Genomic DNA, 26896 nt, shown 5'->3' with positions numbered 1-26896 from the left:
AGAGATCACATTTCCTACCCAACGCCAACCACCCCGCTACAATCGAAGAAAACACTATAGTGAAGGTCCTGAATCTTCCCAGATTCCAAAAACCGGTAGATCTTCAGCCATATACAATAATCCGTTTTCGGGGAACATGACATCTGACAAAGGCGAAGGTCCAGATGGAAGTTGACCGTTGGGGATTGTACCACCGGGTGAGCATCCAACGGGGATTCCAGAGGTAGTTAGGGCTGATATGGCGGCGTCATAGGATAACGTTGATGGATCTGTACCCGAGTAAAGTGCGTCCCAGACTTCGGTGCTGGGTTGAGTGCCGGAGAGAGGTTGTGTTAGGAATGAGGATGGAGTATTGCCGGTTTGTTTATTTGATGAGGATGGAGATGGGATGGTGGAGGGGCGTTGGGGTTCAGAGGGACGGGTGGGAGTGGGAATATCACGAGTAGAAGGAGGATGATCTGGTCCACTGACTTGACCGAAGAGTTGATCGACTTGTTTACTTCGACGATCCATCCATTGTCTATTGCGTCGTTGAATGTATTCTGCAACGGCGGCACGGAGATACTTGACGATCTGGTAGAAGCGACAAGCGTGAGGATCGTGCGGGACGAAAAGGCCTAGAAATCGCTCTGCTTTGCCCATGCCTTCTTCCAGGGGTAGGAGGTTATCGTAATCGGCGAAGAAAGCAGCTCCGAGGACAACGGCCGAGTTGAAGACCGAGTTTATTAGAAATGGGAGACGTCGTGGGAGGGATGGGAATCGACTGAGATCTTCCACCACGTCGAGGCCTCGCAGGGCTGAGTAAACGCATGCGTCTGCGAATAATGAAATGCGAGAATTACCATTTTTGGAATCAGATGGTGGAGAAATGTCGGATTTATTCTTCACATATTGTGCCACGCGGTAGACCAAAAATGGTCGAGTAAGAAGAATGATAGACCAATAATATGAGCCAAAGACATGCGCTGCTGCTAGGTTCTCCTCCATGCTCTTGTGATCGAGTTGTTCTATTTGCTGTTTGAGAATATCTGGAAGAGTGCGCACCCAGGCACGGTGTTGATTGGAAATGGATTCAGCAACACTGATTGAAATCACCTGTTTCATGTAGACGTCCGTGAGGATTCGCTCGAAGATTCGACAGAGGGAAATAACTGCTGTTGAAATTTGCTCATCTGGCGTAGAATTCCACGAAGAATCTTCCGATTTCTGAGAAGGATCGTCGCGAATATCATAATCGTAGTCTGATGTTGCTGGCGGACGACCTAATGAGGCACTTAAGAATAAGTCCATCATGCGCAGACTCTTCCATACTCGCTCTCGAGCCCGTCTTTCTCGTCCACAAAATAGTGCATTGGCATCTTTGCGGTGAATCCCGACTGCATATGCAGCACGTAATGCGATTCCAAGATTCATAAAGGCTCCATTTCGTCTACATGCTCCAAGCATGTACATCGATACGAGTATGTATGACTGAATCGTGTGAATGCTGGGCGTTTCCTGAAAAGCCGAGAACGCCAGTTGGCGTCCGCTACCGAAGAACTGCTCGGCTGTATCTTGATGTATATTTGAGACTTGCGCTCCGATGGCGAGAACGAGGTAGAAGATTGAGCTCACGGTATCTTCATCGCCCGTGGGATTCCCTACCCAATTCGCGAGTCGAGGGTGGAACTCTTCCAAATCAAAGAGATCTAATAGAGGACTGGTTGCGAGAATATATTGCCGAGCAAGTTGTTGGGCATCTTCATTGCTTGGTGGTGGGACAAGCGCATTGGGCTGCGTACTTGGATTACTCTGGAAAGCCTCAAGCATAGAATGTCTCGAGTTATCTTCGGTGAAGACACATCGACCAATCGATGAGAATACCACACGACGAACACTTTGCAAGAATGACAGACTAGCTGAGTCCCCAATATACATGAATTTCCCCTGTCCATCACGCAGAAGACGTGCCACTTTCGGCACCGGCGCTGTCCCCTCTTTCTCGTCACGGACCTGCTGCTCAAGATTCATACCCCGGTCTTCAAGAGAGTTCAACAAGCGGTCCATCGCAGTTTCGCGCTGTGGCGAGGGTATGTCACGTTCGCTGAGTAACATGGTTGAATCTTTGGCTTCGGGTTTGAGGAGTCGTGCGGGGCGGTCCGAAAAGTGACATTCTGATTCTTTCTTTCGTTGGACGCATATCGTGCAGGGGTGTTCGCCGTTACATTTTTGTTTGCGTCGCTTGCAACTATCGCATGCTCGACGACAACGGAGACGTGCTCCTGGAGTTGTACTTGCTCGGGGCATATCGATGCATGGACTCGTGGTTCTATGTCACGGTTGGTGATATTGTGCGTCGCTGGTCATCAAGTCTTATGCGGTCGCAGTCGCAGTCGCAGGTAGACAGGTATAAAGATACGCAGAGTGATTCAAGATTCTTTCGGGGTTCATTGATATTCGGAGTCGTTCGCTTCAACGAGTCTGAATGACGCGGAGGAGCGGAGCGGAGCGGAGGTTGCTTTCCCCGGATGAATGACTAATCATATACAGCGTGCTCGAGCAATTGAATTTCATATCTGCCATCTGATCCAGATTCGTGAGAAAAGGGAATATATCCACTAAATAACTTGTGTAACTTGGATAATTCATTGAAACTAATTTAAAATTGACTACTTCTGTGACCAACCAGCTCACGGTCGAAAAGAAACAACCTTGCCGAAAGTATCAGCAGTCCCCCAAATACCAGATCGCAAACAACTCAACTGGACAATCTGACTATGATCGACGAAAACATTGACATCGATTCCAAATTCCCGAACATACCAATTGAATACCGCGGGATCGGCAGCTTCAAACATCACACGGTCCGGGGGTAATTCTTTCATAATTCTCGAGACAACGTCCGTTCGCCAAGAGTTGACATTCTCTGTAATTCCCTCCGATTCAATCATCAACCGTTTAACTCCATTATCGAGGAACTTGCGTCCTAAGTTGACTAATTTGCCGGGGTCGGATGTTCCAATTGCTTCAAGGCCTGACGCGGGGGTATCACCACCGGCACCGAATTGAATGCCTAGTTCTGGCTTTGCTTCTAGTTTGTACGAGTGTACTTTATCGACAAGTCGGAGCCAGTCATCTTCTGGAATGGACAAAAAGCCAGAAGATAATTCAATGACGTCAAATCTGATGGAGTTAGTTTTATTACTCCGTTTGTGTGTTTCAGCGATATGTAGAATATCTTACCCAAGATCCTTGCATTTGGTCAAGTAGCGGTCAAAAACTGTATTTGCGTCCGGGTGCGTGAGTAAGTGTTCGGCCCAACCGCCCTATCAGCCGTCAGTTCAGCTATTGCCCGGTATTCCTTTCCATGACTGTATGCGTATGTATATGCGTACCGTAGAGACGTAGACATCATGTTCGTGGGCGAGATCGATTAGTTCACGAAGGGGTTTCTCTTCGAATAGGGAGAAGGATCCTGCAATTCATCAGCACTGCTTCTGACCATCTACTATGCTGCCAAAGAACTAACCTCCAGCAAACTTCAATCCATCCACGTGGTTTCCCATACTATAAACTGATTAGATTCTGTGTGAATTGAGGTAGGATGCCATTGACAGCTCCACTCACGTCTCGAGAACATCTGCGAGGTACCGTTTGCCCATCACCTGGCTGAAGTTAGTTGAGTGTATTTTTTGGCTAGGAGGCTATAAGAATGATCATACGGAGTAATATGGACCTCTAATCTCAGTCACACCGGTACTTCGAGGTTTCGCTGGTCGAGGGTTCGATCTGGCGAAACCAAATCCATCCTTCTCTTGGAGGAGAGTTGGTCCCTGGGCTGGAGAGGTGGAGGAGAGATATCTGGTGGTTGGTGCTGCGATTTTAGTAGCTGGTACGCGGTTGATGAGAGATTGAAGCCGTGTGGCTTTTGCAAAGGAGTTTCCCAGCATGTTTTAACTAGTGTTCAAGTGGATATAATGTAGTTGTGTATCTGTATACCACTGGAGTGTGGTGATGGGGGATGATTTGTATAGTAGTGAAGAGAGATGTACAGGTCAATATATATTGCACTTCAATTGTAGAGAATGATATTAGAATGATTGATATAATGACAACATCTAAACCTGCTGTGAACCACTCGGAGGTCTGTTTGCAGAGTGGTGTGAGGAATTGACGTAAATCATACTTCACTCTGCGGGGAAGCTTAAATAAGCCGCATTAGATCAGCTGTATAACTAGTGTTGTATATATATGTAGATAGATGTAGATAATTATCAAGAGTAACTAGCGTAGTGATTTTTTATCCATACATTAATTAGATAGTAGCTACGGTACTCTAGAGCATTCTGTTACTTACAAGCTCTGGTAGTCTTGGCAGTATGTTACTTGTAGAGTAGCCTATAGTGTGGGTATATAATGAAGATAACATGGAGATAATATAGACAATATATTTATAACCTACGATTAGGGTTAATTGTCACTGGGGATTGTCCTGTATATCGAATATTATCCTTGTGTATAAGCTGTGTATAAGAGTGTATAATCATGTGTATAATGTATAGATGTATAAATGTATAAATGAATATCGGAATCGGCAACGATTCAACGCCGATGATCTCCGCTGACAAACTCGGTTGACTCCGAGGAAATGGAATGATTTAATTGGCGGGAACTATATGTAAACTTCTAATTTTGAGACTTCCCACTTATTATTATTAATCTTAACAGTCTCAGATATGTACTGTACTATGTATATTCTCGTATCCTGCTTGCAGCTCGTATTGACTAGTAATATCTACTAGTATCAGCCTTACCCTCATCCAAAAAATTCTTATCTTACAGAATGAAGCCAGTTCCACAAGGCTGATCCACAGATCTCCTCTTTCATAACCTCGGATCACACTAACTATAGGATAACAACGATGTATAGTATTTCGTACCCTAGTACGGTATACTAGGTAGGACATACTCACTCATTAATACAGAGAGGGTATGGAGGTGCCTAGCCCTAAGGTCCGCCGCGAAAACGAGCACGCGACAGTCTTGGCATTCCGGGGGCCAAGATCGTATACCCAATACTCCGGCTCATTACATACTCAGTCACTATCCTTTAACTAATTAGATGATACATCTACACTAACTGATACTCACTAATACGAATACAGTCACGCATAATTTCTTTGCGACTTCCGAGACCTCCGGCGTGCCTGCCCTACAAGGCTCAGGCTGAAAAAACATGCCTTTCTTTCATTCTGAACTGCTCTCCCCTCATCCTTTACCTATTCTTTACTCAACTATCTTCCCCTATTCAAATCCTCATCTCACATTCACATCCTCTACATATTCCATACCTTAGTTTTTCCCCCTTAATACTCTCAGTTGATACATCTATACTCCTAGGTAAGTCATGGGCGCCGGAGCGGTTCTCGAGCCGCTCGTGGTCATCGTCCTTCTATTCGGAGGAACTTGGATCAACCGCGCAACGGAACCTGTCATCTCCCGTCGCGTGAATCGTCGGTCTCTCGACTATCCACGAGATTTATCACCGGATTCTATTGAATCGGGTTATACCTCTCCCACCCCGAAAGATGGTCTTTTAAGTCCAACTCCGAGTCCGAGAGCCGCTTCTCCACTACTCGACGATCGTTGGCATACTCGTGTTATTGGTATCTTCAACTTTTCCTGTACCGTGACCTCCCCGAATACCGCCGTGTTTCAAGATCGTCTTCTCAGTCGGCTTTTGAGGAAATTACCTTTCTTGGCGGAGTGTTGGTATTGGGCTTTGGTATATTGGGTACGTTTCTATCCTGCTTTTAACTATGGTTCTAGTATCTATCTTACTTTGAATATCTGAGTGCTGACAATGGTGAAGACATATCAACTTGGTCGTGCCTTTACTGCCGTAACCCTCCAAGAAGGAACCGTCGACGTTGCGCGAAAACATGCATTAGAAGTCCTCCGATTAGAGGAGAAATTGGGTATCTTTTGGGAGATCCCAATCCAACATTTCTTCCTCCGCCACCCTCTCTTGATGAACTGGATTAATTGGATATACTCATTCATTCATATTCCCGGGACAATCGCCTTTCTCGTCTGGTTATACTACTGCACTATTACTCGCAACCGCATCAATGAACCACAACCTGGTAAACCTCGAGGGGCCACCAGTGGATCACCCGCAGGCCCGCTCCTCTATCAAGCTCGTCGACGCACTCTAGCTGTATGCAATCTCCTTGCGTTTGTCGTGTTCACACTGTGGCCGTGTATGCCTCCTCGTCTGTTGAGCGACCCAACGGCGGAAGGTCCCGATGCAGAGATCGGACGTAGCTATGGCTTTGTGGATACAGTTCATGGGGAGAATGGTGCGGGAAGTGTTTGGACAGAAAACCGTTTCTGTAATCAATATGGTGAGTAGGCCTCTTATTCATAACACAAGAATATTTCAGAGTCCTTGTTTATGCTGTTACTGACGAATCAGCGGCCATGCCATCTTTACATTTTGGCTACTCTTTGATGATCGGTCTGACTATCATGACTATACCCCTTCCCACACATCAACGACGTACCCTTCGCATACGCCTTGGAGGATTGGGGGTAAGATTACCCTCGTGGCGTCGTCTCGTCTGTCTCACTCTTGGATTTATATACCCATTCACTATTTTGGTTGCCATCGTGGCTACGGCCAACCATTTCATTCTCGATGCCGTTGCCGGAGCCTTTGTCTGTGGTCTGGGATGGTGGTCTAATCGGATTCTGTTGAATCTCTTACCCGTGGAGGATTATTTCCTTTGGCTGGTTCGGATCCACAAACCTGAACCATCATTGCAGGTGTGCAGTGCAAATGAATGGGATTCTGATGAGGATACGCGAGACCCTTGATCAGCGTACATGTTCTTTACTTAATATCATATACTTCTGACGGCTACCATAAGACAACCATGAGCTGCCGCCATAGCCTGCTAAAACCTCTCAAGCCTGCTATAATATACTATATTATAGCAGTAGTACACGGTTAGCAGGAGTAGTCCCTAAATAGCTTAATTGTACATAGTGTAGGAGTAGTACTGTATCCATGCTACTCTTCTATATTCCACTCTACTACTCTATCATTACAATATCTAGCTATTATACGCTATAATACTGTCTATCTCATCGGAAGTAAAACAATATCATTGATGATGTGTTATATAAGATTGAGCTTGTGCCAGTAGTAGCTGGTGAATATAGTAGTACATAGTAAATACCTAAACAATGGTGCATCTCACTAGTAAATGTAAGTCACTCTCAGGTACTACAATATATTCAGTCATCTTCCGCCTTTCTAGTATTCAGCATCACTTACACAGCTCTCCTTACCCTAATATATATATCTATAGATATACGTATTTAAATATATACATACCGAAATGTACAACTCATCATATTATATTAATATATAATTAATTCTACCTCTATTCATACATAGTATACTACGTATATACACAAAACACTGTAATGATGCAATGGCCGTTCGCAGTTAGACGCGTGCCGCGACTTGAACTTCTCCACTCTTTCCCCCCCCCCCAACTTTCTCCCTCCACTCCAATCCACCTGCAACATTCCTCTTCCATCTTCAATTCCCCTTTGTACTTCTACTCATTACTCGCGCCATCATGGCTGATGATACCTCCGTCCCAGCTCCCCCAGAAAATACAACCACAGAGCTCCCTCCCCAGTCAACCGACAAGGCGCCGGAGACCGAGTCCGCAACTGACAAGCCCGGTAAGATGATTGATCTCGCAGTTCTACTGTCCTGTCTTTGCTGTTCCTACTATATTCTTCTTTCTCCCTTCTTCTCCTACTCGTATCTACGTCTGCGCAAGCTAGATGAACTCATTCCCTTGTGCGACCACCATTGCTAACACAAATCCGCAGAACCCGCCAGCGCCAGCACCAGCGCCAATGTAACCGAAGGCAAGAAAGAGGCCGAACCCGAGGCCAATAAGACGAATGAATCCGGCGACGCGAAGGAAACTAAAGGCGACGCGGAGACTGTCGCGGATGCAGAACCTGCTTCTGCCCCGGAGCCCAATGGAACCCCTGCAAAGACGAAGAGAAGACAATCCAGTGGGACCGGAACTGGAGAGAAGAAGTTGAATCGCAAGAAATCTGTGACTCGTGTGACTCATTTAAATGCGAAGCCGGGCGATTATTACCTGGCGCGTCTGCGCAGTTATGCGCCGTGGCCTGCTATTATTTGTGATGAGGAGATTCTTCCTGTTTCTCTGATTGAGTCTCGGCCTGTGACGGCGGCGCAGGAGGATGGGTCTTACAGGGCTGATTATGCTGATGATGGGAAGAGAGCTCATGAGCGTACTTATCCGGTTATGTTCTTCGGAACGAATGAATTGTATATCCCTTCCCCTTTACCCTCCCCTTCACATCTCCCCCAGACTACGTGGCAATCGGCTAATGCTATTTTTTTTCTTTCTCTAAAAGCGCGTGGATCCCCAACACTGCTCTGACACCTCTCGATCCTGCCGAGTGCAAGAATGTCTCTGAGAAAAACAAGGCCAAGTCGTTGGTTAGCGCATACAAGGTTGCTGCGGAGGGACACGATCTCGCACATTACAAGAAGGTCCTTTCGGAACATCAGAATGCTTTAGATCAGGAGGCTAGGGAGCTCGAAGAAAAAGAAGCGGAGAAAGAGGCTGCCAAGGCTGAGAAGGCCAGGGCTAAGGCTGAAAAGGCCGAGAAAGCCGAGAAAAACAAGAAGACCAATAAGCGCAAGAGCAAGGCAGATACTGATGTCGAGATGGAAGAGGATGATGGAAAGAAGAGCAAGACTACTGCGAAAAAGCGGAAGAATGAGACTGATGGCGAGACTGAGAAGGTGTGTTTTTACCATTTATCTATGAGACAGTGCATGCTAACAGAAGTAGCCCGCGAAGACCCCCAAAACAGCTACCAAGATCAAGTTGACTACTCCTAAAGCCTCGGAGGAGAAGAAGACTCCTGCTAGCAAAGGAAAGAAAGCCACGAAGAAGAGCAAAGCTGCTAGTGATGATGAAGAGAAGGCTTCTTCCAAAGAGCCCGAGAAGCAGGCCAATCCGGAGGAGTTGAAGAAGAAAAAGGAAAAGGAGGGTATGTATTCACTATCTCCTCTTGCTCTGGTGCCCTCTGGTGCCCTCTATTTCATCTGTTCCAATACTGATATTGATATAATGTAGTTCTTTTCCTCCGTCACAAACTTCAAAAGGGATTCATTTCTCGCGATCAACCTCCCAAGGAAGATGAAATGTCTACTATGTCTGGATATTTCGATAAATTGGAGAAACACTCTGATCTAGAGGTATCAATCATTCGATCTACCAAGATCAACAAGGTATTGAAGATGATCGTGAAACTCAACTCGATTCCACGCGACGAGGAATTCAACTTCCGTCAACGGGCCATTACAATTCTATCCAACTGGAAGAATGTCTTGGACTCGGAAGCTCCAGGTGATGGGGCAAAGGCCACTCCTAACGGGGCTAAGGATGATGATGCGGCTGATACTCCTAAATTGGAGACTGAAGCTGAAGCTGAAGAGGAGAAGGAGGATATCAAGAATAACGAGGATACCCCGATGCCAGACGTGAAGGCTGATGAGGCTGAGGCTGAGGAAAAGGAAAAGACCGAGGAAAAGAGTGAGGAGAAGGTCGAGGCGTAGAGTGATGTACTCTATTGTTCTATGATCATTTCTGTATTGTTTACTGTTTGGATTGGAGTGTTTTTTGAATTCTGTCTCATGTTCGACTGTGTTTATGTAGTTGTTATAATCCGAGTATCTCAGAAACATCAACTAATCTGTTTCAATGGAGTTATGCAGTCGTATATTTGATATTTGATATTTGATATTGATCTATGCAAATATTCATTATTGTCTATTATAACCACCAAACCGAATGTATAAGGTATCACACGCCAGAAATGCAACAAATAAAGGTATACAGAAAGTATACAACTGTAGCAGTGTAAAGATCACGATAGAGATTCATCCACCGCAACAATGACCAAAGTACATATATCATCAACCTTTCCACCTCGATAATAATCACCAGGATAATACCTCTGCGCCTCCTTCGCAAAGGGCCCATCACGTCGGAAATCCACACTGGCAACCTTAGCCTCACCAGAAATCGATCCAGCAAGAAGAGACTGAAGAGTGAGTGTAGACTGTAAATACTCCAAATCCTCCTCTCTAGAAGGAGAAAATGTAGAAGCCAAGCCACCAGGCACAGTTAACGAAGATAATGAATCCGAAATACCAACCCCAGATTCAGGTTCGACTGTCCATGCACCCGTCATAATCATTCGACTTGTGACTGTCTTGAGAATATCCTGATTATTCAGATTATCGAAAACACCATCTGTCGCTAACATGAGGACGTCACCATGTTGCATGGTGAGATTCGTAACTGATGCATCACGCGGGAAATCTTCTAGAAAGGCACCGCCGAAAATATTCGCTTGTGCGCGCATTCGGGGAGGGATAATGCTTAATTGATATGGTGTATTGAACCCGTGAGTTTGAGGGGTGGAGTATGTATGTACTGCGGCACGACGAAGAAGGACAGAGCCTGAATCACCTAGATTAGCCAGTTCAACTTTACCATCTGGTAAAGCGATTCCGACAGATGCAGTGCTCCCTCCTGCTTTTATGGATGGATCCGCGACGATTGCATCGTAGCCTGATTGGAGGAGGTTTTTTGGTCGAAGGGTTGATGGTGGTTGTTTCCAGGATAATGCGGATTGAGCCATGTATGTACAGAGACCGTGGGAGAAATCTGCTGGATCCACGCGAGATTCGGTCCAACCTCCTACGCCATCTGCGACTGCGAATGCGATGGATGATGGGGGTGAGCTTTGGTGGTTGGATTGTTCTGGTGGAGTTGATCCGACGCGACTGACGAAGAAGGCATCTTCGCCTGAGTCAGGTCTGTTTTTTCGAGATTTTGAATTGGATGGGTCTTTTGAGACGCCTAGGACGTCTGTGATGGCGGGATCGAAGTTATATGCGTTTTTGAGGGGGTGGAAGCGGCGTCCTTTACCGGATGAAGAGACGGCTACACGATAGGAGATGCGGGGAGAATTGGTGGATGTTGAGTATTTGCATTTGCGCAGTGAAGAGTATGATCGAGGGAGTGATAGAGAGTGTAAAAGAGGTTGTGTAGATGTGTTTTTTAATGTTGAGAGTGTGCGAGGGAGGCTGCAGGTGGATTTGCAGGGACTGCAGGATCGAAGGGTGAGCATCGAGGCGGAGAAAGACGATGGTACGAAGTGTAGGATGGTATAAGAGACTAATAGAAGGAGTGAATAAGGAAGAAGTAGAGTGGTATAAAGAGTAACAAGGGAATATAAAAATGGAAAAGAATAAAAAATGAAGATATTCAAAGAAAAAAGAGAAAATCGGATAAGCGGCTTATCGGCTGACCGCCTGGCGTCATCAAGATTTCCTCAGCTTCAAACATTATTCAATTATTCAATTATTGTATATGATGAGAATATTATTTATATTATACTTGAATGCTATATTAGAATGATTAAATTGATGAGTAGTTTTTATAAATTAAATACTATTTGGTATTGTAGTAAAGAATGAAAGAAGAATAGCTTGTTCAGTAGATTAAATGGCGGAATGACTTTCTGCCGCAACTTCGCGTCTTCTTTTCTTTTCTTCAAGCAGAACAGAACAGAACAGAAACACTCAAAGCACCTCAGTCTGACTGAGCAATTGTCGCAAAGATGATGCACCCATCTCGACAAGCTTATGTTGAGGAGGCTCAGGTAAGTCTAATCAACTATAGCTGAGAAGACCACCGCTGATAAGTTAGGACACCGACATGGGGATTGACCTGGCCGATCTACGTAAGGTACCTCCTACAGTTTTTGCTCTATCTCCGCTAATACAGGTGAACAGCAACCGATCAAGACTATGAACTCCCTCCCTCTGCAGCGGGAATCCCCGCAGAAAGGGCCTCTGCCATTCTATCTCAATTTGAGCGCAAACGGAGAGCTGCCGCTATGGCCGTACCTACAGATGATACTCGAGTGCGCAAACGACTTCGAGAACTTGGAGAACCAATCACACTTTTCGCAGAAGGCCCTGGAGATCGAAGAGATCGTTTACGCGAATTACTGACCGATCTACAAGAACGACAAGCTGGGGCCGAAGATGTGGAGATGGAAGATGCGGAGGGTGAAGAAGGCGAAGAGGAAGGGGAGCAACAAGAGGAATTTTATACGGAGGGGACGGATGAACTATTGGAAGCGCGAAAGGCGATTGCTCGGTTTTCTTTGCCTAGAGCGAAAGCGCGTGTTGCGAGATTGAAGGATGAGTCGAGGATTCCTCTTGGGACGCATGTTAAGCATCGCAAGGCTGTGAAGGAGAAATTGCAGAATTTCGATTTATATGGGTCGCAGATTGCGGGGGATCGACCCGTGAGTATTTGTCGATTTGCGCCTGATGGACAGACGATTGCTGCTGGAAATTGGGCTGGAGGGATTAAATTGCTTTCTGTCCCGAATTTGGACGAAAAGGCGTCTCTTAAAGCTCATACAGATCGAGTCGGAGGTCTTTCGTGGATGCCCGGGGCCACTTTGCCTCAATCCAACGTCTCTCCTTCGTCGGCTAATTTAATATCTGGAGGAGGTGAGGGAAATATCCATCTTTGGTCTCTTGATCAGGATAAACCTCTGGCCACGCTTTCTGGTCATTCAGGTCGTGTTTGTCGGACAGAGTTTCATCCTTCTGGACGGTTTGCTGCGTCGGCCTCCTATGATACGACATGGCGGTTGTGGGATGTGGAAACGACAACAGAACTTCAATTGCAAGAAGGTCATTCACGAGAAGTGTATACCGTCTCCTTCAATAATGATGGATCTCTCTTGGCTAGTGGTGGATTAGACAGTATTGGTCGAATTTGGGATTTGCGCACTGGACGAACGGTCATGATTCTCGAGGGCCACATCCGCGAGATCTTTGGTATGGATTGGGGTGTCGATGGCTATCGCGTTCTCTCGGGGTCTGGTGATGGATGGGTGAAATGCTGGGATCTGCGTCAAGTCCGCAATACTGGAGGAATCGGTGCTCATAAGAGTGTTGTTTCAGATCTGCGTTGGTATAAGGGCGCTGAAGCTGCCTCTTACTTGCCATCCACAGAGTCCGGTCAGATGGAGGTCGATGATACTCCTCAACCAAAGAAGTCGGGCACTTTCTTTGTTTCCAGTGGATTTGACAAGAACGTGAATATTTTCAGTGCCGATGACTGGTCCCTGGTGAAGAGTCTCAGTGGTCACTCTGGTAATGTCCTCAGTACGGATGTCAGCGATGATGCCAAATGGATTGCCAGTTGTGGTCACGATCGGACAGTCAAGTTGTGGGGTATTGAATAGTCTCCTGTTGGTCTATTACTCTGTGCCCTGTATATCTCCAGATGACATTCGTCAATCTGGTCTGCGATACCCATCTCTTCAAGGCTATCATCAACAACAATATCAATATCCACATCTACTACCTCTGCAATACCTCAACATCTAAATCAAGGTCAAGCGCCATCTATTATCACTCCATTTCTCGAAAATCCCAACATAAAAATATTAATCATTTTCATCTAATTCTCTTGCAAAATACAAAATAATCCAACAATCGTGGTGTATACTCCGATATCACGTGATGGGATGATGTAACCCGCTTTTCCTCCGCGGCGCAAGTCCTTTTGGCTTCTTTTCCTTTCTTTTCTTTCAACTGACTTGTATTTTCGATAAAATGGCACTCCGCACGCAGAATTTGCGTTCTTTATACCGACCATCGGTATCAAGTCTCCGTACAAGATCCTCACAAACGGGCATTTCCCGCGGAATCCAACAATATGCATACCAACATGGTCCGGCATACAGCCCGATACACAGTCAAGCTCCAAGGAGACGCCATTTCTTCCCCGTGAATCCCTCAATGAAATACAGATTCGCTTCAACAAAGACATCAGAAAATACCACCGGTGAAACCACTCTTGTCGGTGCCCCAGATATCACAAATTACTACACTATTTTCCCACTTACGATTCCATCCGGTCCACCCCCAGCCTCACCCTTCGAGATCTCCATAAAAGATCTCCGTCGTGAATTCCTTCAACTCCAAGGTATCATTCACCCAGATAAATACCCTAGCGATGCAAAGTCACACGCAGAAGCTTTATCCGCTCGAATCAACGAGGCCTACCGTACACTCGCGGACCCGCTTCTCCGTGCACAATATCTTCTCCGTGAATGGCACGGTATTGACGTTACGGCCGAAGATGCGGCGACTAAACACGCGCTTGACGCGCAGACTTTGATGGAGGTTATGGAGGTTCAAGAGACGATAGAAGAGGTTGGGGCTTCGCCGGAGGCGGAGGCGGAGATTGAGGCTTTGAAGGAGGAGAATGATATGCGGTTGAAGGTTTGTGTGGGTGCTTTGGCGGGTGCGTTTGATAGAGGGGATATTGAGGGGGCGAGGAAGGAGGCTATTCGATTGAGATTTTGGTATAGTGTTGGTGAAGGGTTGAGGGAGTGGGAGCCTGGTCATACGGAGATTCGTCTTGTTCATGGTCATTAGATTAGTGTCGTGGTTTATACTGGTGTATATTTGATGGATGTATGGTGTTGTTGATGGATGGATTGTATATTAATCTGAAGCTATAGACCGAGATATCATATGCTATATACTGATTGCTTGTTAGGCTATGCGAGGCCGCTAGAATACATACACTTTCACTGCAAACGATTTATCGAATATGTATTCGTCCAAGATACTGATTATTATGACTCTTATGATGGTGATTGTGGTGATGATGACGATGATGCTCATTTTATTCCAAAGATTCCTATTGATATATTGTGATGATAACTATCACTGTATATTATTATCCTCGCCCAACTCACTCAATTAGGGCACGCGCATCTCATCCAGGAACATCCGCCACGCCGGCACGAATTTCATTTCGAGGCAAGGCTAAGACAATATTATACGAATAAAATAGCCTAAAATAGTGAAGCAATCCACAATTCCAACATTGCGGTCAACAAGGCCCACCTATTGGGTTTTCAAAAGGCTGGGATTGGGCACGAACCATCAACGCATCACTGACCCCCAACCACGATGTTTCTGGCACATTCAAAGCTGCAGGATGCAGGGCGATGGAAACAGATGTAAGAATTCTTCCGCGTATTGCGCTTCTCGAGGTTCATGAAGCTACACTCGGGTACCTCGTCTGGTTTCGTAGATGACCCCGAGACGATTTTGATATCACAAGTTCGAGTCGGTCTGACGTTGGCGTTGGCATCGATGATTATTTTATACCCACATCCATCCAGCGATGCACACGTAGCAGACTACTGGCGCTATCTGGGTCTCTTGCTGTGCCCGAGGAGTGCTTGGTACCTTGTGACGTGACCGGGACAATATTTAAGCAATGACCGTCCTGAGATAGTAGAGATAGTACAGGAGAAACTAAGGGGCGTCTATTGTGAATATTATCCTCGAACTGCTTACCCCAAGTCGACTTGAAGCTCGCACTCGAGGTCTTTCTGGGGAAGCCATTTTCTCATGGACTCCATCGACTATAGTAGGTGCGTGCTGAGAATCCCTCAACCCACCGATAAACAAAGAAACGCTGACACCAACGATCATCCGAATTACAGCATCATTCATTCGCCTTCATTTACCTTTCTCGTGGGCCCGCGACACACAAAGCTAACCATCCAATCGGGTTTAGCTCAACATGTCTCGAAACCACTACATAATCTTATGAACAATGGTCATACCCGGGAATCAAGACATCGTATAGCTGTCCTGGAGGAAGAGGATGTAGAGACCTTTGTGGCTTTCTGTGAATATGCATATACGGGGGGATTATAAGGTTCCTCGGCTGCCGGTGCCACGAGAACATCGTGTCAGTGTTGCTGAGAGCATACATAGTCCAGCCAATTCTTGGAGAGGAACCTTTCGATCTGGCTCTGTTTCTTCTATACCACCGCCCGCTCCATCGCCTCCGCCTGAGTTTGTTGACAATGGACCTAAGGCTGTGGAAGTTGAGCCCCAGCTAGAAACAGAGCCTACGCCAGTCATTGGAGAGGAACCTGATGCAGAGGCTGCTGCAGAAGCGGAGGCAGAAGTCGAAGCGGAAGCTCAGCCAGAGACATCGATAGAAGCCCAGCCAGAAGCAACGACAGAAGCAAGTACAGAGGCAGACACTGGAGTAAAGGAGGAAGAGAAGCCTATACCAGTGGACAATGCCCAATCTGATCAGCCACAAGATGCTGGCTCAACTCCTCCAGCAGACGATATTGAAGCATCAAACAGCAACAACGATGACTGGGCAACATGGCCGGCTGAACCAAAGGAGAACACTGAAGCTAAAGGGAAAAAAGGAAAAAAGAAGGATAAGAAGAAAAAAAAGAATCTCACTGTTGAGGAAGATGTACCCGCCAACTTGACACCTCCTACCACACCTCCGACAAATCCTGTGGATATGCATGAATTGACGCCCGACGATGCAGCAGAAGAGACCGCGGAGCCCGTGGAGTCCATCGAAGCCGAATTCATTGCCGAGAAAACAACTGAAATTGCATCATCGGAGATACCTGCAGAAGATAAACCTGCAGAGACTCATTCTGCAGACGATAGTCCTGCAGAAACTAACGCAGAGCATGCAGTATCGGAAGATGCACAGCCCGAGCCATCACAACATCCAGAACAGATGCCCGAGTCCACACCATCAGGAGAAGGAGAGAGGGAATCATCCAATAACGAGCAACAAGTCTGGCCAGAACAAGATGATCAACAAGTCTCCGGCGACCAGCAGAAGCCAATTGATCCGCCAAAGCCTGTGATTGACATGTCCTTCGCCAAGCAGCCAGACTCCTCGCCTCGAACACCAGGCATGAGCCTATGGGATGAATTCACGACCCTGCAATACAATGAAGAGCACCAACCAATTCTCGAAAATACTCCCACAGACCTCCCATACCTGACCTTCCATGCGAAAGTCTACGTCTTCGCCACACGCTACCTGATCCCCGCTCTAGCGCAGCTCTGTCTTCGGAAACTGCATCACGACCTGTTGCATCTTACCTTTGCGGATCCTGAAACTTCGACAGGACCAATGGATTTGTACCAGGATCCCACGCCTCTCGGCGGCTTGGCTGCGCAACAGGCACCGCATATCTTGGATTTAGTCCGGTATGCCTATACCAAGACGACTCGACTCGAGCCGATATCACCGACGTCGGCAACGCAACTTCGGGAAAATGAGTTGCGCCGATTGGTTGTTCATTATGTAGCTTGTAAAGTGAAGACTTTAGCGCGATACCATTCACCCGGTGATAGTGAGGTTGCTACGCCTTCGATGAGACCGATTGATGGGAGGGTGGAGCGAGTTGATGAAGCGCCGAAAAGCTTGCGATCTCTCCTGGATATGACGCCGGAGCTGGCCTCTGACCTTGTCTATCGTATGATGTGACCTCACACCTCAGCTTCAAGTTTGAGTGTGATTAGGGTATGATTGGGAGGGGTAGAGAATACTTGGCGCATTTCTTGGTGAGAAGGTTGGAGGAGTATGGATGTTGTTTCAACTTTGTGATGATTTTTCTTAGTTTATGCATTGCGAGAGACCCGCTCAAGCTGTGAAGTATTATTTGTCAGATTGAGGCGCATATTTGGATTTGATTCACGGTGTCTTGGCGGGTTTGAATTTGATACATCATTGATATTGCTTAGAGTATGATGAGAAACTTGTTGTATACTTCGTACAATCACTGGTAGTGATAGTAGCATGATGACAGACTCGATGAGATTAAAAGTGTCTGCCTCAGCACTTTATCACTATAGATAGAACTGATTATGCACTCATCTGCCACAGAAAGTAGAATAGCAAGTCAACCGAGAAGATCGACAGGGAAGATCCACCAAGTGCGCAACGCCGGGCTGGGCATCTTGGCAAGATGAGGCCAAACATCCAGTTCTCATCGCTGAAATATAAGCATGAATGCGAGATGATCGACAAATCCAGACAACTTTCTTGGCACACAATAGTGTCAGAGGCTGTGAAGGCGCTAAAGATACTCCCCACGGAGTGCATACAATACGGAATCCACTGCGTTGTGTTATACTCCGCAGTTTTGAATTTTAATTGTCAGGGGCTAAAAGGTTCAGATATTGTATCAAAATGGGATCTATCGATTTACTCTCCACTCAAGCTCTACCTTGAATGATTGCTATAGGTGAATTAAATGACTTCTTCTCCCCCCCTTTCTCTTCTTCACTGCCACAAAGCTTGGCAGTGGACCATCTCTCAATGATGCGTCGTCGATCATCCTTCTTGGCGTCTCGCCACGCACGTTGTACAGAATCAAACAATCGGTCTAAGCGTGGCCAATGTGATGGTTTCCTGAACGCGGCATGACACGGCATGACACGGCCTCGGTGTAAGAATGTCGTGAATTTATCGGCCCGAGTCGTTATTGTGCAACGGTCTACATACATCTGGGTAACCTTCCCATATACATAGATGATAATTAGTACAACACCCTAATCTTTACAGATTTGGTTAATTAAATTTGCCTCTTTCATAGTATTGCCGTCAGTCAATTATGAGATTTCAAAAATTCAGACTCATAGCCTCGCACAGAGCCACCCATTGACGCAGACTCCGTCTGCATACAGACTACTTCTTGGCATAGATCTGGCAGTGATGAACGCTTTTCCGGCGCTCAGTATAGGCATCGAGATTTTCCATTCCGCTCTACATCTTGACTATATTCCGTATTAAGTACAATGTCGGGCACTCCCATCTTTGCCCAGATATTTGTGGATCATCGGGTGTCAATCATTCCCCCTGCGCCTCCATCTCTTACAGTTCTTCCTAATCGTCCTCCCCTGACGATACCTCAGATGCAGACGCATAACTTGAATGGGGTTAGTGAATCCTGCCGAGCCCGATGGACTGGGCCGATCTATTGTGAATTTCTTGGTACCTTCGCGGCTTCGATGGGTCCTGATAACTATGTCGACGCTGGTAGGTCGGTTTGCCACGCTTTTCAGGAGGAACCCCCTTCCTTGCTACCATCTTCAATTCTATGTAGCGCGGAGGCCTTGGTTTTTTCTTGGCCGTGGATCCTCGTTCAAGCGTTGAATGGAAGAGTGAATCAATGGTGGTTACCTGGCCATGTGCGTCGTTGTGAGGAGGTTAATAAATGGAGAGTGATTTCGCTCCTTTTCTGGAGATTATATTCATTATTCAATTGCATTTCTATTCATTTACACTCGTCTCGTTGGTGTTACATTGCATTGCATCTTAAAGTTTTTCATTTGTTTACTCATATCTATACGGACATTTATACCCAGTCCTGACTCGGTCATTCATATTATTTACACTTCATCCCATCATCCTTCTGGTGTATTGATTTCAAGAGATATACAATCCCTACTACTACACTGGACTCAGTTTCTATCAAACACACTTCACAATGTCTCATCCAGGTCTCCTCGGCGTAGAGGCTTATGAACTCCCACCACACTCCTCCCATTCCAACCACTCCGATACACCCATCCTCGACGCAGAGAAACCCTCCAAACACATTCCTCTGGACTTCCGTCAACGCCTTCGCCATTTCACTTGGGCATGGTACACCTTGACCATGAGCACAGGAGGACTAGCTCTCCTCCTAGCAACCCAGCCCAACCGATTCAAAGGTCTGGACGAAATCGGCATTGCAGTTTACCTTTTCAACCTCGTTCTCTTCGCCCTAGTATGCTCTCTAATGGCAGCTCGCTTCCTCATTCACGGCGGTCTAGTTGAATCCCTCAGACATGATCGAGAAGGGCTTTTCTTCCCAACATTCTGGTTGTCAGTTGCAACTATAATAACAGGGTTAGAGAAGTATTTCGGTGATGATCCTGCTCAATCCTTCTCCACAACACTGGAAGTCCTCTTCTGGCTTTACTGTGTCTGTACCTTTGCCGTTGCAGCTCTACAATACAGCTTCGTCTTTTCCTCCGTCACATATCGTCTCCAAACAATGATGCCTTCTTGGGTCTTACCTGCATTTCCAATCATGCTTAGCGGTACCATTGCCTCTGTCATTGCAGAGCGTCAACCAGATCGCTCCGCTATTCCAATTGTAACGGCTGGTATGACTTTTCAAGGATTGGGCTTTTGTCTCAGTTTCATGATGTACGCACATTATATCGGACGATTGATGGAGTCCGGTTTACCGAATCGTGAACATCGTCCTGGTATGTTCATCTGTGTTGGTCCTCCTGCTTTCACGGCCTTGGCTCTTGTGGGCATGGCTCGAGGATTACCCGCTACATTCAGTGTGATGGGTACTGAGGATTCAGCCCAAGATGGACGGACATTGGAGATACTGGCCCTAGCTGCTGGTGCATTTCTCTGGGCTTTGAGCTTGTGGTTTTTCTGCATTGCTTTGATTGCTGTTGTTCGATCACCTCCGACTGCATTCCATCTTAGTTGGTGGGCGATGGTTTTCCCTAATACCGGGTTTACTATTGCGACTATCACATTGGGCAACTCTTTTGAGAGTAAGGGGATCCAGGGATTTGGCTCGGCAATGTCTATTTGCATTATTTGCATGTGGATATTTGTTTTTGTCAGTCATATTCGGGCTGTTATTCGGCAGGACATCATGTATCCTGGAAAGGATGAGGATGTTTCTGATTGAATTATATTGTTGCACATTCTTTGGCATGTTTCTTTTTTTTTTATATATGCTTTGGACCTTCTTTCTGCTCTCCTTCTTTGACTTCTGTCTTTAGCCTTTCTTTTTACAGCGTTGGTTACTTTTGTCTTGGGTTTGGATATATACGCATCGTCGGCGTTTGAGCGAACTGGGACTCAATTTATAGAGCTAGAGATACAGACTTTTCTTTTCAAAGATATCTTTCAATTATTCAGACTTTCTCTTCTAGTAATCTATCTCATTGAGTTACCAGTAGCAAGAATATACCATGAAGCAGTAGTGCTGTAGGCATGAAAGGAGTGATTAACAGGACAAGTCTTCCACACCATTTAAAGCTTGGAATATTCTCAGTTATGGGACAAGTACCCGGACGAACACAGTGTAAAATATTGAGAATAAAAGAAATCTCTCCTCAGGCGTGGAGGCTTTAATAGTCAACTTACAATTCGCATCGTCAGACTTCTATAAGCTGCAGATACCTTAGTGGTAAAAGTAACCATCTAATATAAAATTATATCAACACTTTTATTGCCTAGTATACACACAGAACGCCCCTTTGTTAACCACCCAAGAGAAATGCGATGCAATGCGAATTTAGAGCTCCACAAACGGAAACCCTGAGAGACATCGGGTATCATGATATGTAGGTTCGAAGACAAGAACTTTTGATGGGAAACCAGAGTACAAGGGAAAAGGTAGATTAAGCCACCTTACGGCCAACATTACCGATTCCACGTCCCACTACACTGACGATCACATCGCCGTTCTCGTTCTCTCCCGCTGCATCTCGAATACCCCATCCAGGAGCGCCGAATTTGGCCAAGTCACGGGCAAGTTGGATGATATTGGGGTCTGCGATGACATCCCGACCAATTTGCAATCGACCAACATCCTCCGATCCCATGGTCATGAGGGTCAGCATGGTACTTGCGGCCGCTGGGGCAACGCATCCGCCTTTGGAAACAGTCTCCAGAAGCTGGAATGCGCATTTCTTTCCAATATCCTCGGGAGGCTCACCGCCAGAAGGAGGAGAAGCGACATCTGCCGAGAATAAACAGCCTGTTGAGGACTCAGCGACGAGCGAAAGACCGAATCCAAGACCGATCTTCTTCTTTGCGTTGGGGTTGTTCTTATCCGGGGCCGGTAGTAGTGGTGCAGAGGCGACATCGGAGAAAATGTAAGTATCCGGACTCATTGGGTTGAGGATACCACGGGCAGTTTCAATCATGCGGGCATTGTTGGAACCTGAGACACCGACCGAGTACGCAACACCACGAATTCGCTTTATACGGCCTGGGTTCATCAGATGCAGAGTCTTCGGCAGGCGGATCTGATGACCAAAGACGAATTGTACCTCACCGCCACCTCCTCGACCGTTCGGACCTGGGTTGGACCTCCGCAAGATTCGTAGCTCGACGTTGTTGAACATTCCAAATTGGTTGAATAACGGGAGAATGGCGGTTCGCACACTGTCAACGGACATATCTCCAGTCGGCGTGGAAGATGTGATCACACCGGGTCCAGTGAAAAGGACCTTCATCGGGGCTTTGGCAAAAGGTGCAAGGAGACACAGTGGGATGAGGTAGTAACTCAGACCGCGAGTACAATTTGATGGTAATTCCTGTCGAATGAAGCTTCCACTCGCGCTATTACCAGTTCCACTTGCACCGGATGTAGTCGAACTACCCGTAATCAGACCAGGCTTATACACCAAGATCGTACCCGTATAAGAAATTTCCATTTGGGAGCCATTGGTGACTGCTTCGAGCAAACGCAGGAAAGAAATCTCATGTGGTGCCAGACCGGGGTTTGTGGGCGACGAAGCGCGAATTTGCGAAATATGGACGGTTCGACCGGTAAGTGTGGATAACACCAGACGATGAAGCAGATTATGATGCGATGTAAACCGCAGTGGGGGTTGTTGTGTCGCCATTGTGTTTTGCGATGCGATGCTGAAGTGGAGGGCTTTTCCTATCAACGTCGCGCGGCTCCGAAAAAAATTGGCGGTGAAAGGTTGTTCCGGGCCGGGGCACCGGGTTAATTCCGATTTTTATCTCCGAAGTATACAAATCATCACTTTCGATCAACATTGATTTTATTAGTTTTAAATTATTTAGCGAGATGGTGATACCCTGAATCAAGAGCCTTGTTATTATTCGATCTGTGTAATTACACTTATATGTATTACTAGTTGGGTCTACCATTTAAGAATGAAGTTCCCTAGACACGAAGTGGACAATGAGAAGCAGACGACGTAAAACGTGTTTAGAGATGAGCCTGTATAATAAAGACATCCTTGTGATAACAAGAGCTTACCAAATCTCGATAGTTTGAGAACTACAAAATCCGTTAGTCTAACGTGGATAGTTTCGATGACAACATCAGTTGTGCAAACCAATTTGAATTACCCATCTGATTTGCTAGACAAGTTACAGATGAGGATGAGATAATCTGAGTGTGAGATACCGTTGAGTATGTAACCTTTTTTTAAAAAAAAATAAACCTGAGTCTTAGTTGTGCTCTCATTCTATCAATAGCAATTTTCATCTATAGCCTGGTCCTGTACTGATTACCCCAGCAATTTAGCACTTTTCAATGTTCATTCAACTTCAAAAGAGACAGTAGATATACATATTGCCCGAATATAGATATAGATATCCCTGATTTAATCTGATGGTGATGGAGATAGTATGTTGATGGGAAAGACTAGCTAACTTACTATTGTGGAAATGACCACGCGCTCAAGGGTACATACCGAAACAGTTATGGAATATGAATACTCAACATCATTAGTAAGTGCGAGCCGAATGGAGTGTAATCAAAGAGAGCAAAGGGCTGGAAGAAGAGAAATGGTCTGCCTTGCTTTCTAACGTCCACATCGTGGCTCTTATCCCGTATAACGCTCGCTCATTACACGATCTGATGGGTCACATTTCCACATAAAAACATTCAATAGTGCATGTCTGCAAGATTTCTTAAATAATTTATGTTGAATAATAAATTAAATCAAAGGCAATAAACAACAACAACAATAATAACTTCAACTTCTGAATATGTACTTGTAGTGTATACTTGATGTCCCCACTTGATGCGATTGACTTATCTAAGCTTTTTTGATGGTTAATTTCCGGTTTCGGGGAGATTCTCTTTTCTCAACTTCAACCTTCATCCTTTTCTTTCTATAACTCCGAAGAGATCTCTTTTCGAGATTAACTGCTATCATGTTACCTCCAGCTCTCAATATTCCCAAATGGTAAGCCGCAGATTCACTGCATATCTTTCTTGCCCCCCACTAATTATAACCGCGGGGTTCCGGAGACCCTGCCGACCACCGCGAATGACCCTCAAAGAGCTTCAAGATCAACACTAGTGTAAGACCAAGACTCAACTAATATATCACAGGCTCAAGGAGAACTCTCATTTACTCCAACCACCCGTAAATAACTACTGCGTCTACCACCCATCATCACCCGCAACAGCCGGATATACCGTGATGATCGTCGGCGGACCAAATGCCCGAACAGACTACCACATCAACACAACCCCCGAATTCTTCTATCAATACAAAGGATCAATGCTACTCAAGACCGTCGACGCATCAACGACTCCTCCTACTTTTCAAGACATCCCCATTCACGAAGGATCGATTTTCTTACTTCCGGCCAATACCCCACATTGTCCGGTACGATTTAAAGATACAGTCGGTGTAGTCATGGAACAACCGCGGGCTGAGGGTGCGGTTGATAAAATGCAATGGTATTGTCGGGGTTGTAATGAGATCGTATGGGAGAAGCAATTTATCTGTACAGATTTAGGGACGCAGGTGAAGGCTGTTGTGGAGGAATTCGGGGCTGATGAGGAGAAGAGGAGGTGTAAAAATTGTGGACAGGTTGCGGCGACGAAATATGCTGAAGGTGAAATTGTTCAGCCATCTTCCCAACCGGAGTAAGGAGTGATACTGTCTATGGATGTCTTAGCTTCCTATTTCTGAATCATTCCGAGATATGTATTTGGTACTGATGAATATGAGTGATACCCAACGAAGGTGATAATCTTTCCAGCAAGTGACTATAGTGAGTATACAAATATTAGATCAGTTGCGCTTTTGTAAAAGCTAAGCCCTGAGCCAAGCCCATTGCATTACATGCAATGAGTTCTCGCTAAAACATCTGTCTATTTCTCATTTCAATTGGTAAGAAACAGAGAAGCAAAGCAGATACCCAAATACCACCTGCGCCCAGTCAGAGGACTCCAGCAAAGCCTTCTGCAATATAATTCTGCCCTACGATTGGAGCAACAATGCTTGCTATTCGTTCCAGGCAGGAGAGCATTCCACTTGCACTAGCGCGAAAGGTTGTATTGAACATCTCCGGTGCAGATGCATACAAAACAGCATCGAAATACCGTGATACTGTTAGTGAGCTTCACATGTTTCCTAGGGAGATTAACATACACTCTGCATCAAGTACTTCATTGATATGACATGGTCAGACACTCTGAACGAAGCCTGTTTAATCACAAATTCCTTGGAATATGACATGCTTGAATTAACCATCATCGGCAGGTACAAAATGGCCATGCAAGGTTCTAGCGGGGCCAAATCCCGCAAGAGGACCGAGTATATTGTGCTAGGGCTTGTATGGATAGTAATATGCAGAGTTGCTTGGCCGCCATTAGATAGAGTAAAATTAGTAGCATGCATTTCCAAACTAAAGCCGTCCAATTTAAACAATGATTTGCAATTCTAGAGCTAGGCCCTGGAGTCTGAAAGTAAAGATCAATGAAGATCGATGGTCCGCGTTTTCTTTGGTGCTGATTAGTTCGATCGCCGATCTGATTTGATAGGGCTTAAGGGACTTATACAGTTAACGGACACAGTGGCCTGCCCGCTCTTCAGGAGCAACGATAGACAACGATCCAATCCTCGGAAATGCCACACTTTATTATGCCAGGCATTTAATATGTTTCCACGTTCATTCTCGGGACTATTCTCAATTAGCTTAACATTATTAGAGTGTACTGCAGAGCTTCGAGGAATACGGCTATAGATTATCTGTATGCGATTTGAGTTCTATTATATTCGTAGACGCTGTTCATACAAAACTCATCATACTATGTTGTGGCTTCAAATTTCAAATACCAAAATTCCACTCCTACACTTTTACATAACAATAAATGCAAACCTATGATAGGTATACATACGACTTTAATTTGCCAGATTAAGAAGAATAAGTGGGAGTTCGATAACACAAAATGGAAAATTTTAGGGCTTACAAGGCAATGTGACCGAGTGGTTAAGGTGCTGGTTTTAGGTAAGCAGAAATGCTTGGCATTTCTCGCTGTCTCACCAGTTCGAAAGAGCGTGGGTTCGAATCCCACCGTTGTCATTTTTTGGGATGATACTTTTTTGTTCGGACTTGGATTGTGATATCTATTCGTATTTCAATTTTTTTTGCGTGATTTATTTACCTTTGTTGGAATGATATAATAGTCCTGCACTTCCAACTTAGCCTTGGAAAATTATTAAGATATTGTAGCCGAAGAGGGGAATAATTCCAATGTAAACCCCTAAAATCTACTACGAAGTATTGCTCTATCGATATTCTATCTACCTCCAAAGACCTATTTACTCAGCCAGTAAACAAAAATGCTATCAAAAACCTCGTCAACGAATAGGAATTTTGTCTCTTGCTCTTTAGTATCTCATCATATGAAGGAAAGACTCGGATGCTGGCCAACTCCGACGCGGGCCCCATCCATCGGGAAATCCGCGCGAGAGGATCGAAGCCAAGAATTTCCCCCCTTGGCAAAGCAATTCCAAGACTTCCAAGACTTCCAAACAAAGCTCGGCGGTGCCGCACGTGCAGAAGGCGCATTGCTTCGATTTGCTGTGACTCAAATAGTTTATCGATGGACCATGCAACGCCCATCTCGCTGACTTGAGCTGTCTAGAACATATCCTTCCAGTCAGAATCAGAGAACTTCCACAGCCAAGATGTATCGGAGATTTGACTTCCCAATTCCCAGAGCGATGACCCTTGGCATGTAATGTAATGCCAGGAATCGAGGTAGAGATGTTTGCACTGCGCTTTCAATCGCTTAGCAGGCTGAGTTCTATTTAAGCCTGTTTTTCTCCCTTTCTTTGAGATTTCTACTC

General features: G+C 45.7%; 11 protein-coding genes across 11 annotated transcripts; 7 read left to right on the top strand and 4 right to left on the bottom strand.

Annotated features, from left to right (window-relative positions):
* Positions 1-54: 54 nt before the first annotated feature.
* Positions 55-2094, bottom strand: N7469_011112 (putative C6 transcription factor; the record flags this gene model as incomplete). Its single annotated transcript, XM_056650017.1, has 1 exon — positions 55-2094. The coding sequence occupies one exon, from the start codon at positions 2092-2094 to the stop codon at positions 55-57; it is 2040 nt and encodes a 679-aa protein (XP_056495081.1).
* Positions 2095-2669: 575 nt separating this feature from the next.
* N7469_011111 (phosphosulfolactate synthase) lies at positions 2670-3929 on the bottom strand (the record flags this gene model as incomplete). The annotated part of the gene is made up of 6 exons (XM_056650016.1): positions 2670-3162; positions 3223-3305; positions 3375-3454; positions 3509-3546; positions 3607-3644; positions 3702-3929. The coding sequence occupies 6 exons, from the start codon at positions 3927-3929 to the stop codon at positions 2670-2672; spliced, it is 960 nt and encodes a 319-aa protein (XP_056495080.1).
* A 1457-nt stretch (positions 3930-5386) lies between these two features.
* N7469_011110 (phosphatase PAP2 family protein) lies at positions 5387-6858 on the top strand (the record flags this gene model as incomplete). Its single annotated transcript, XM_056650015.1, has 3 exons — positions 5387-5773; positions 5852-6386; positions 6458-6858. The coding sequence occupies 3 exons, from the start codon at positions 5387-5389 to the stop codon at positions 6856-6858; spliced, it is 1323 nt and encodes a 440-aa protein (XP_056495079.1).
* A 773-nt stretch (positions 6859-7631) lies between these two features.
* N7469_011109 (uncharacterized protein) lies at positions 7632-9670 on the top strand (the record flags this gene model as incomplete). Its single annotated transcript, XM_056650014.1, has 5 exons — positions 7632-7740; positions 7894-8368; positions 8458-8851; positions 8901-9102; positions 9189-9670. 5 exons carry the CDS (start codon positions 7632-7634, stop codon positions 9668-9670), a joined length of 1662 nt encoding a protein of 553 aa, XP_056495078.1.
* A 311-nt stretch (positions 9671-9981) lies between these two features.
* Positions 9982-11253, bottom strand: ppmA (type 2C protein phosphatase PTC7; the record flags this gene model as incomplete). The annotated part of the gene is made up of 1 exon (XM_056650013.1): positions 9982-11253. One exon carries the CDS (start codon positions 11251-11253, stop codon positions 9982-9984), a length of 1272 nt encoding a protein of 423 aa, XP_056495077.1.
* A 492-nt stretch (positions 11254-11745) lies between these two features.
* On the top strand, positions 11746-13395 carry N7469_011107 (putative pre-mRNA splicing factor; the record flags this gene model as incomplete). Its single annotated transcript, XM_056650012.1, has 3 exons — positions 11746-11787; positions 11835-11868; positions 11921-13395. 3 exons carry the CDS (start codon positions 11746-11748, stop codon positions 13393-13395), a joined length of 1551 nt encoding a protein of 516 aa, XP_056495076.1.
* Positions 13396-13954: 559 nt separating this feature from the next.
* On the top strand, positions 13955-14596 carry N7469_011106 (J-type chaperone JAC1; the record flags this gene model as incomplete). The annotated part of the gene is made up of 1 exon (XM_056650011.1): positions 13955-14596. One exon carries the CDS (start codon positions 13955-13957, stop codon positions 14594-14596), a length of 642 nt encoding a protein of 213 aa, XP_056495075.1.
* A 1279-nt stretch (positions 14597-15875) lies between these two features.
* On the top strand, positions 15876-17501 carry N7469_011105 (uncharacterized protein; the record flags this gene model as incomplete). Its single annotated transcript, XM_056650010.1, has 1 exon — positions 15876-17501. The coding sequence occupies one exon, from the start codon at positions 15876-15878 to the stop codon at positions 17499-17501; it is 1626 nt and encodes a 541-aa protein (XP_056495074.1).
* Positions 17502-19506: 2005 nt separating this feature from the next.
* N7469_011104 (tellurite-resistance/dicarboxylate transporter family protein) lies at positions 19507-20721 on the top strand (the record flags this gene model as incomplete). The annotated part of the gene is made up of 1 exon (XM_056650009.1): positions 19507-20721. One exon carries the CDS (start codon positions 19507-19509, stop codon positions 20719-20721), a length of 1215 nt encoding a protein of 404 aa, XP_056495073.1.
* Positions 20722-21439: 718 nt separating this feature from the next.
* N7469_011103 (RNA 3'-terminal phosphate cyclase-like protein) lies at positions 21440-22672 on the bottom strand (the record flags this gene model as incomplete). Its single annotated transcript, XM_056650008.1, has 1 exon — positions 21440-22672. The coding sequence occupies one exon, from the start codon at positions 22670-22672 to the stop codon at positions 21440-21442; it is 1233 nt and encodes a 410-aa protein (XP_056495072.1).
* Positions 22673-23960: 1288 nt separating this feature from the next.
* Positions 23961-24688, top strand: N7469_011102 (3-hydroxyanthranilate 3,4-dioxygenase; the record flags this gene model as incomplete). Its single annotated transcript, XM_056650007.1, has 2 exons — positions 23961-23992; positions 24142-24688. 2 exons carry the CDS (start codon positions 23961-23963, stop codon positions 24686-24688), a joined length of 579 nt encoding a protein of 192 aa, XP_056495071.1.
* Positions 24689-26896: the final 2208 nt, after the last annotated feature.

This window comes from Penicillium citrinum (assembly GCF_028827155.1).
Source record: "Penicillium citrinum strain IBT 23319 chromosome Unknown utg000010l:1.0-1229701.0:1.0-1230130.0, whole genome shotgun sequence".
NCBI lineage: Eukaryota > Fungi > Ascomycota > Eurotiomycetes > Eurotiales > Aspergillaceae > Penicillium > Penicillium citrinum.
This window is presented reverse-complemented; position numbering and strand designations above follow the sequence as displayed.